Below are 10,730 nucleotides of genomic sequence, written 5' to 3'. Positions count from 1 at the left end.
AACATGTAATCGCTCTTCGGCATTTAAATGCTCTAGTCTTAGAGTTTGAATTAATTTTTCTTTTCTGTCTTCTTGTTTAATATTTAGACAGGATCTTGAGTTTGAGGTTGATTTTGAATTGAAATTTGTATTCGAAATAGAATTGGAATTAGAATTTATTATGGAATCACCTAAATGATTCGGTTTTGAATTTGAATTAGAATTCGTGAATGAAATAGAATTAGAATTAGAGTTTATCATGGAATCACCTAAATGATTCGATTTTGAATTTGAATTAGGATTCGCGAATGAAATAGAATTAGAATTAGAGTTCATTATGGAATCACCTAAATGATTCGATGTTGAATTTGAATTAGGAGTCGCGAATGAAATAGAATTAGAATTAGAATTTGTTCTCGAGTTTGAAATTGATTTTGAGTTAGGAATTTGATTTGTCTCGAATTCATATATTTTGACTGTGGGAATGTAAACCCTTTCTTTTTCTTCAGTCAGATTAATTACTTGTAGATATGCTCTATCGTCCCTAACGGTAACAAGAGCGTTTCCTAAGTAAACTCCCTCTGTTACGTTTAGACGAGGAACATATCCCTCTTTTAATTCCGGGTTTGCAATTTTAATGTGCATTACAGAAATTGATTTTGCCGGAATTTCAAATATCTCTTCTTTTTCTTCGAAGGGGACTAACGTACCATCCAATTCTAAATGACGTTGTTGGTAATCGACTTTTGCTTTAAATTGTTTGAAAAAATCTGATCCTAAAATTTCATTTTGTGGTATCGGAAAATTATCTTCGACCAAATGAAATCCGACTAGACGTTCTAAGATGTCTACCTGTGCCAGCCCTAAGGTGGTCACATGGTGCGTCGTGATTCCACTTAATTTCAGAATTTCATTCCTGTCTACCACGGTGTCGGGTTTAACAAACTCTCTTTTAATAATGTTTGGCCCCGATCCACTGTCTACTAAGAATTTTAGCTTTCCCTTGAAATTTTGACTTTCCAATTTTATTGATGGTACGTCTTCTATGTGTGTGATATTTACTGTTCGATATCTGTGTTGGCCTCCGCTGTTATTGCTCGCGCGGGGCGTGTGCTTGAGGTTCCCGGGGTCGCCCCTGAACTCGCGGGAAGTTGTCCGTTTCCCTGCCCTTGCGTATTCTGACGGATACTATTGTTATAAATGCGTTTACGACACTCTTCCAAGGTATGTCCGTTCTTCTTACAATATCTACAAATTACCACTGCGTTCTGATCGAAATTTTGCGCCGTTCTAAGAGATGATTGTTGTTGGAAATTGTTGTTATTGTTACTATTACTGTTAGTGTTATTAAAATTATTATTGCTGACTTTGTTCTGCGAAGAATTGAATTTATTGTGGTTATTTCCTTGGGGTTTACTAATTTGCCAGCACCGGTCAGCGGTGTACCCTTTTTTGTGGCAATACTGACACGTTACGACTTCGGCGTTAATCCGTAGAGTTGAGGCTCGTTTTATGGTCGGTGTTTTTTCTGCAAGTACGACCCGTCTTAACATCTCAATAGTTTCTAATTCCTTCTCGGCTTCAATCGCGCGGCTTTCTATCTCATCGAATGTGCCTTCTTTGGTTATTATTATTTCTTTACATAATCCGCGCAAGAAACTCATTTTCAAGTGCTTATTAATAGAATTCTGAAATTCCGGACTTATTTTACCGATTTCTCTTTTTTGTGCATCGAGGATTCGCTTCCCTAACTCTCGAACGCGGTTTGCATATGTAACCACCTTTTCACCTTCTTTCTGGTACAGATAGGCTAATCGTCCTTGGGCTTCGTAAACCGTTTCTCTGGGACCGTATTTTATTCTTAAAAATTCTACTAATTCCTTCATATTATTAAAAGTTTTCCCGAGGATGGATCTATGGGCGTCGCCTTTTAGTTTATTACGTACTGAGCGAACCAAATTTAACTCTTGAGTGGGTGTTACCATACTAAGCGCTTCTTCACACCCTTCAACGAAATACACGAATGGGATATTTTCTCCATCGAAAGCCGGCACTGCTTATAACGCGTCTCTTAACGAAAAATGCAAGTAGTTACCTAATACTCCTTCTGGATACACTGACGTTCCTATCGCTTGTGATTGTTGAGTTTGTGTTGATTACATTTGTTCGATTTGTTGGTTTTGGCGAAGCAGTTCTTCCTGGTATTGTGCTAACGCTCTACGCAATTCTTGGACATCTACGTGCTCTACTTGTCCCGTACCGTCCTGTGTACCGGATGGTGGGATGCGTTGCAGGGTTGATACTGATGACAACATGATTTATTTGATGTCTTTATCTTTATTTAATTTCGCACAATCTTTTGTATCCCACCGCTGTCACCAAATTGTTATGTTTTAGTTGAGGTTCCTTTAAGTTTGTTTTTATTAAGGTTCTCCCTTTTGGGTCAACGCATTTAAGCGCTTTACCAGGGACGGAGATCGATTGTGTGAAGTTTATGTGGTGTTGGAGGGAGGGAGGATAGGAAAATTTTTAGGAAGTTCGATGGGGAATCCGTCTCCAAATAGTTGACGGATTTTGTAGGCGAACCTACGTGGGTCGCCTTTAAGGATTGTTTTGTATTGCGGAAAGTTTAATTCTACTTCGATCTTTTGGAGGATGGGGTAAGAATGTGGAGAAGGGACTTGTTGCGTTGCTGATGCAGTTTTATTATTGCGCTTACTGAGCAAACTGGATAGTTGCTCGTAGTAAGGGAAGGGATCTTGGTTAGAGTTAAATGCTTGTTTAATTTGAAATTTTAATCTCTTCTCCTGCTGCCTAAATCCGCCTTTTGTAGGCATTAATACAATTTACTATAGAAAAAAAAATTATAGACCCAAAGAATTGTCGGATGGGGCCACACCATTGGCAGCGACGATCCTATTGATTGGGCCTGCGCTATTTTAAATAGACCCCAAGAATTGTTATTTTCGGGATGGGGCCACACTATTGGCAGCGACGATCCTACAGATTGGGGCCACACCATTGGCAGCGATAATCGTAACAATCCTTGGTATCACTATTCCTAAATTTGCAGCAGGAAAATGAAATTCGAATCTCAAGAGTTTTTGGTAACAAAGGACTTTATTGCGAACAGAGGTACGGTCAAAGTACCTAGATGTTTGATGAGGATAGCTTAGAAACGCTGCCTAAATTCTAGAGAGTTCCGGTCGAGAGACGAGTATGTGCTGGGTGTTGAGTCCTGAGAGAATCCTGGATCTTGCTGAATCTTGAGTTGTCCGTTCTTGGCTCGAAGGATTGTCCGTTCTCGGTTCGAAGGGTTGAGGGAGCTCCTTATGTACTCAAAATGTGGGTGTGGGAGTGTTTTGTAAGGGCCAATCAGTATTTTATGTTTCGGAGATGACCTATGTTCGTTTTGCTTAGTTAGAATGGTGGTAGGGGGCAAGGGTCCACGCTTTCTCTTCCCCCGATTTTGGGAAATCTTGCATAAAAAATCAGGAAGTTTAAAACAATACGTTTCTGATAAACTTCCTGTTCTTTTCTCTTAATTATTTCCATCCTTATGCGAAGCGAAGTATCTCTGTTTTTGAATCGTAGTTCTATCTTTTCTAGATCCTTAGATACAAAATATTTCATTAAAACATTGCAAAAGAGGTGTTCGAGATTAATTTGAATCTTGTTTATTTCATCCCCGGCGTGATGGCAGCATCAGCCGGGTCAGATCGTGCAGCGCCGCATGAGCGCTGCCCGCGCATGCCCGATCGCGACGCGAGGCGACCGCGCGACTTCACGTACGTTACCGGCGCTCTTTGTCTCATAGCGACCGTACGTAGTACACGCGTCTTGAAGTGCGGATAGTTATCAAGTGCTCTTTTGTGGACTTTCTCATTTTCTCATCGAAGAATAGACTCAGTGCGGACACGTAGTGAACTCTCAGCAGTGCGACTCAACCAGGACAGCTCGGGATACAGCATCACCGGCGGCTCAAGCTCACCACGCATCGCACGCCGGCGTTGCGTGGACACGGCTCACGGGCATCCACATTCACGAGGCCGGCTATCGATTAATATAATCGACCCGTGCAAGTGACTAAGAGACTGATCATCCCCGTTAAATCATAGACTGCTCAAACTGTAAGCTTTTATATTTATTAAACAGACCACGGTATTTTACTCAAACGCCCAGAGTGTTCGATCACGTGATTTTCTACCCTCTAACGCGTGCATCCGTTCCCCGAGTCTCTCGTCGCAAAAGTCCTCTCAGCCCTGCTTCCAACCGCAGCGGTCCAGCGAGCTCTCCCAAAAGAGAATCGCGAACATTTTTTGGTCCTTCGAGCCGGATTGCGGCGAGGCTCTCGGACGGATTAGCTCAACCACGCAGCGATCACGTGATCGGCGGCGCGCAAGGATACGGTCCCACTCATTGATCACGTGATCTCACGATCCTCTCACGCGACTCTCATCGGCCGGCGAGACCCGACAGACACACTCACGCTTGCCGGACATCTCTCTCCCCAAGTTCACCGGGGAGTATGCCGCATGACCTGCCTTTCGAGATCTCTTCTCAAGTCTGATCATCTCGAACGAGCAGCTCACAAACGTGGAGAGACTTCATTATCTCTGCTCGGCGCTCATATACACAGTGACATTCATCGATCATGTGATACCACGGCTCTCTCACGTGTCATCTCACCATGTCGGACGTCATAAAACGGGCAAGGCGGACCGCCCGGTGACTCAGCAATTGGAACTGCGGCCGGGAGATCGCTTCTCCTCGAGGACGGCGTCTCCGGTTCGGCCCTCCACGGAACTCGCCCTGAGGGTGCAGACGCAGCTGGGTCGGATCTCTACTCTCAAGGACATCGCAGAAATTCTCCCGGAGTCTCCTGCAGAGATCTCTGTTGAAGAAGTAAATCAGTTCTGGCTTCAAACTGAAGAGACGCACAAGGCGTTTCTCAAGGAACACACCTACTTCGAGGTCTCATGGCCCTCTGCGCTCCCTCGTCACGAGCATTTCTCGGGGAACGCTCATCAGGAGAAAACGCTGTGCCACACGCAAGCGCACCGCATCATCGGCGTACTCCGCCACTCACTGACAGCTTCGTCCGCTCAATCAACCTGTGGTGCGTCGGGCACGCCCGCAAATTGAAGAGACGGTGCAGGCGTCGAGACCAGCTCACGCGTCCGCTCATCCTGCTCAACTCTACTCGCCACAGCCGTGGCAGCTCATCCACCACTCATCGCTCAGCGCGTCTACTCATGGACGCAGGATCCGAACTCACCTTCGTCACGGAGAATCTCATTCGGCAGCTCAACATCCCTCATCAATACTCAGGTATTGTCGTCACTGGAATTGCAGGCAAGGAGTGTACTCGGACACGAGGAGTCGTGTCACTCACGTTACGCTCGACACATTCCAACGCAGCTGCCACAATTCAAGCTCATGTCCTCCGGACAGTTACATCAATCTTACCATCGTTCGAGGCGGAACCGGAAGAATGGCCGCATCTCAGGAACTTGGCATTAGCCGATCCTGATTTTCTCATCCCACGGCCAGTTGACATCCTCATCGGCGCAGACGCGGACGGGCTAATCATCAAGCCCAATATCATTAGGCATTCTCCACTCATGCCGATAGCGCAACTCTCCATTTTCGGATGGCTCGTTCTTGGATCAGTCAATAGAGAAGCAACACGCACATCAACGCATCATGCTGCTACTCAATTCAACGAGGATGCTCTTAATGAGCTGTTGACGAAATTTTGGAATCAAGAGGAGGTGCCTACTCACGATGTCACTCAGCTCACTCCTAACGAGCAGAGGTGCGAGAAGCACTTCAATACTACACACTCTCGTGATTCTTCAGAGAGGTACATCGTCAGGATTCTACTCAATTCACCAGACGATCTTTTGGGTGATTCTTACAACGTCGCTCATCAATGTTTGAAGGGATTACGCAGACGATCCTCAAGGGACGTGAACTATCAACGTCTCTATCAACAATTCATGATTAATTACGAGACACTCAACCACATGACGAAGGCATCATCCATCTCCAGTCATCGCTCACATTTTCACCTGCCACATCACGGTGTTCTCAAGCCTGACAGTATTACAACGAAACTGAGGGTAGCTTTTAATGGCTCTAGCGCATCCACATCAGGCTACTCGGACAACGACCTCATGTACACTGTAGCAAAGTTACATTTGAACATCTCAAAGGTTCTACCATGGATACGTAGACATCGTCACATGTTCGCTACGGACATCACCAAAATGGACAGACAGATTCAGACTCACAAGGATGACTGGGAGTTACAGCGGATACTGTGGATGGACAATCAGCTCAATGAGGTGCCATATCATTCAACAACGGTCACTGACGGGACGAAGGTCGCACAATTCTCAGCCGGACGGACCTTGTTACAATTAGCAGAAGATGAAGGACATAGTTTCCCACTAGCTGTGCCATCCATCACTCATGACAGGTATGTCGATGACATATTTGATGGTGCAGATACAACAATTGCAGGAGGTCGCACATCAACTAAAGGGCCTCTGCATGGCGGGCGGCTTCCCACTGGCAAAATGGCATGCAACTCATCTCGACATACTCAAGACTGTCACCGACAGCGAAGACCAAGGCTCACAAATCACCTTCGACGAGTGCGCAACCAAAATACTCGGACTCAAATGGCTCCCTCAAGAAGATACCTTTGCATTCTCAACCCGAAACTCACGCTCGGAAGGCAGACTCACAAAACGCCTCGTCTTATCTGAAGTGGCTCAGATACTCGATCCACTTGGTTTTGCATCACCCGTAGTGATCAAGGCCAAAATTCTCTTGCAGGAGCTGTGGCTGCACAAGCTCCAATGGGATGATCCACTGCCATCCCAGCTCTCAGCCCGGGGGCTCATCATCAGAGAAGAACTCACAAGCTTGGCCAAGCTCTCAATACCACAGCGGCTCAACACGTGGAGCGACTCGCAAGTGGAACTTCATGGATTCTCTGATGCTTCTCAATTGGCAATGGCTGCAGTCATATACATATCCGTTCACGACTCAAACGGCGCCACGTTCTCACTTGTGTGCTCCAAGACTAAGGTAGCACCTCTCAAGCGGCTCTCAATCCCGCGACCTGAACTCACGGCTGCTCTACTGCTCTCTCGACTCATGCAATACGTCAAGGCCACTTTGAACATGGACGTAACGGCAACTCACATGTGGACGGAATCTCTAGTGACACTTTCATGGATCAGATCTCATACATCACGCTGGAAGGATTTTGTCAGACACAGGGTGGCTCAAATTGAAGGACTCACTCCAGCTGCTCACTGGAGATACATACCTGGAACTTCCAATCCGGCTGATGGCACATCACGAGGCCTCACGACTACTCAACTTCAAGGTCAATCACTTTGGTGGACGGGACCACCATGGATACTCAAACCAGACTCATGGCAGTCGCAACCAGCACTCTCTGACGAGATGAGTGCAACAGAAGCTCGCCCGGGCGTTTCGCTATTGACGGTTACGCCAAGGACTGAATATCAATGGGAACTCATCTACAGGTACTCAAGCCTCACTAAACTATTGAGGATTACAGCTCTCTGTTTCAGATTCGTCTCACGGTTGAGGAAGGTCCACGACTCATTGCCTGTCAGACACATCTCTCCAGAGACCTTGGAGAAAGCGAGGCTCTTCTGGATTCAGGCAGCTCAAGCAACGCACTTCTCTCACGAGCTCAAGGCGCTACAAGCAGACTCACCGTTGGCAAGGGCACACTCATTCAACCGATCAACTGCGTACATCGACGTTCAAGGAGTCATTCGCGTCGGCGGACGACTCGCTCACGCAGCTCTCTCACTCGATGCGACACATCCTGTAATATTGCCTCGTCACTCTCAGCTGTCGTCATTGATCATCGCTCACGCTCATCAACGGACTCTACATGGAGGCATGCAGCTCACGCTGTCACACATCCGACCACAATACTGGATTCTCGGCGGGAGGGCTCCTGTCAAGTCTCACATTCTGCGGTGTGTCACGTGTGCTCGGCTGAGGGGGATCCGTGCTCATCAATTGATGGGCCAACTACCTCTCTCTCGGGTTACGCAGGCACGACCGTTCACTCATACAGACGTGGACTACGCAGGGCCACTCACCGTCAAAACATGGAAAGGAAGAGGTGCCAAAACCTGTAAAGGCTGGATCTACGTTTTCGTCTGCTTCTCAACCTCAGCAGTACACCTCGAGGCGGTTAGTGATTACTCAACGGAGGGATTCATTGCCGCCTATCGACGCTTCTCATCCAGACGCGGCATTGCTCACACCTTGCACTCCGACTGCGGCACCAATTTCATCGGCGCGGATGCAGCTCTCAAAAGGCTGTTTATCCAGAGCACTCAAGAACATCAGCGAGTCTCTCACCTGCTCTCGCAAGACAACACCCGATGGGAATTCAATCCCCCAGCGACACCTCACATGGGAGGAAAATGGGAGGCCGTCGTGAAACCAATCAAATTCCAACTACGGCGCACCATTGGAGAAGCCGTACTCACCTTTGAGGAACTCACCACATTGCTCACTCAAATTGAGGCAATTCTCAACTCGCGACATCTCTAATCATTGAGTAACGACTCAGAAGACATCTCAGCACTCACGCCAGGCCATTTCCTCGTAGGAAGTCCGCTCACCACCATACCAGAGCCATCACTCACCGACCTGGCAATCTCAAGATTCTCACGATAGCAACTCATCCAGCAAAAGGCACAACATTGTTGGACACAATGGTCAGCGCATTACCGACAACGTCAACAGGTCATCTCAAGGTGGCCTCACAGGAACAACGAGATCAAGATCGGATCATTGGTGCTCATCACAGACGAGCGGCTACCACCATGCAAATTAGCCCGGATCTCAGCCCTACATCCTAGGAAGGATGGATTCGTGCGGGTGGTGACTTTGAGGACAGCCACTGCCACGCTCATCCGACCAGTGATCAAGCTCTCCGTCCTGCCAATCTCATCTTAAGATCAGGGATCATCAACAACGTTGCTGATGGCGGGCGGAATGTTCGAGATTAATTTGAATCTCGTTTATTTCATCCCCGGCGTGATGGCAGCATCAGCCGGGTCAGATCGTGCAGCGCCGCATGAGCGCTGCCCGCGCATGCCCGATCGCGACGCGAGGCGACCGCGCGACTTCACGTACGTTACCGGCGCTCTTTGTCTCATAGCGACCGTACGTAGTACACGCGTCTTGAAGTACGGATAATTATCAAGTGCTCTTTTGTGGACTTTCTCATTTTCTCATCGAAGAATAGACTCAGTGGGGACACGTAGTGAACTCTCAGCAATGCGACTCAACCAGGACAGCTCGGGATACAGCATCACCGGCGGCTCAAGCTCACCACGCATCGCACGCCGGCGTTGCGTGGACACGGCTCACGGGCATCCACATTCACGAGGCCGGCTATCGATTAATATAATCGACCCGTGCAAGTGACTAAGAGACTGATCATCCCCGTTAAATCATAGACTGCTCAAACTGTAAGCTTTTATATTTATTAAACAGACCATGGTATTTTACTCAAACGCCCAGAGTGTTCGATCACGTGATTTTCTACCCTCTAACGCGTGCATCCGTTCCCCGAGTCTCTCGTCGCAAAAGTCCTCTCAGCCCTGCTTCCAACCGCAGCGGTCCAGCGAGCTCTCCCAAAAGAGAATCGCGAACAAGAGGTGAAAAGGAAGAGGAAACCAAGTAATATTCGTTTCGCATTAGGAGAGTTTTTATCTTATGCTATTGTTATAAATATATACGCATATCGATTTGTTGAAGGAAGAGTAAGTAAACTATTGAGTGAGAGATATGTATATACAGGGTGTCAGATTTGATATGGACGACCCCAAAGATTATAGTAGATTGGGTTAAACTGAGAAGAAAAGTTATATAAAATTTTACTAAATCGTAATTATTATCGGCCTAATTCAGAAAAACGTCTGAGCCAATAAGTGCACGGAGGAGCGGAAGGCCGGACTCGGCAGCATGCAAAATGGTGTGTTTGTTGACATCTCTCAAAAAACGATAGCGAACGCGTTCGCCCGCTCACCGCTCCCCGCTCCCCGCTCGCCACCGTCTCTCATCGATCGATGCGTGACTCCACCTCTCGCTATCGATTTTTCAGAGATGTCAACAAATACACCATTTTGCATGCTGCCGAGTCCGGCCTTATTGGCTCAGACGTTTTTCTGAATCAGGCGATAATAATTACGATTTTGTAAAATTTTATATAACTTTTCTTCTCAGTTTAACCCAATCTACTATAATCTTTGGGGTCGTCCATATCGAATCTGACACCCTGTATATATAAGAGGAGAAGGTTACTCGGGACGTAACAGTTTCAAAAACTTTGCTTTTCAAGTATCCCCAGTAAAAGAAATCAAGAGGCGACAAATTGGGTGATCTTGGTGGCCACTCAATGGTACCTCTTCTACCAATCCACCTGTCAGGGAAAACGTTGTTCAGTACATTGCGTACAATTAGGGCAAAATGAACTTGAGCTCCGTCTTGTTGAAACCAAACATTCTCGAATGCATCCCCAACGATAGCTTGTATTGCAGGTATTATGTTATCGTTCAACAAATTTACGTACTTTTCAGATGTCAAATTGCCATCAGTGAAGAATGGCCCGATGATACGATTACACAATATTCCAGCCCAAACGTTAACTTATTCCGGATACTGTGTACGAC

The 10,730-nt window shown here is 46.7% G+C and overlaps 2 protein-coding genes across 2 annotated transcripts; both read left to right on the top strand.

Annotated features, from left to right (window-relative positions):
- Positions 1-5,234: 5,234 nt before the first annotated feature.
- LOC105557290 lies at positions 5,235-6,526 on the top strand. The gene is made up of 2 exons (XM_012004488.1): positions 5,235-6,463; positions 6,508-6,526. The coding sequence occupies exons 1-2, from the start codon at positions 5,235-5,237 to the stop codon at positions 6,524-6,526; spliced, it is 1,248 nt and encodes a 415-aa protein (XP_011859878.1).
- Positions 6,527-6,537: 11 nt separating this feature from the next.
- LOC105557289 lies at positions 6,538-8,601 on the top strand. The gene has a single exon (XM_012004487.1). It carries the CDS (start codon positions 6,538-6,540, stop codon positions 8,599-8,601), a length of 2,064 nt encoding a protein of 687 aa, XP_011859877.1.
- Positions 8,602-10,730: the final 2,129 nt, after the last annotated feature.

This window comes from Vollenhovia emeryi, unplaced genomic scaffold (assembly GCF_000949405.1).
Source record: "Vollenhovia emeryi isolate VEMERY1.0 unplaced genomic scaffold, V.emery_V1.0 DF939530.1, whole genome shotgun sequence".
NCBI classification, from domain to species: Eukaryota; Metazoa; Arthropoda; class Insecta; order Hymenoptera; family Formicidae; genus Vollenhovia; species Vollenhovia emeryi.
The sequence above is the reverse complement of the archived record's forward strand: the minus strand, read 5'-3'. Positions and strand labels throughout refer to the sequence as shown.

Excerpts from the sequence above, each read along its gene's own strand:
- LOC105557290 (XM_012004488.1), top strand. The coding sequence starts at position 5,235 with ATGGACGCAGGATCCGAACTCACCTTCGTCACGGAGAATCTCATTCGG.
- LOC105557289 (XM_012004487.1), top strand. The coding sequence starts at position 6,538 with ATGGCGGGCGGCTTCCCACTGGCAAAATGGCATGCAACTCATCTCGAC.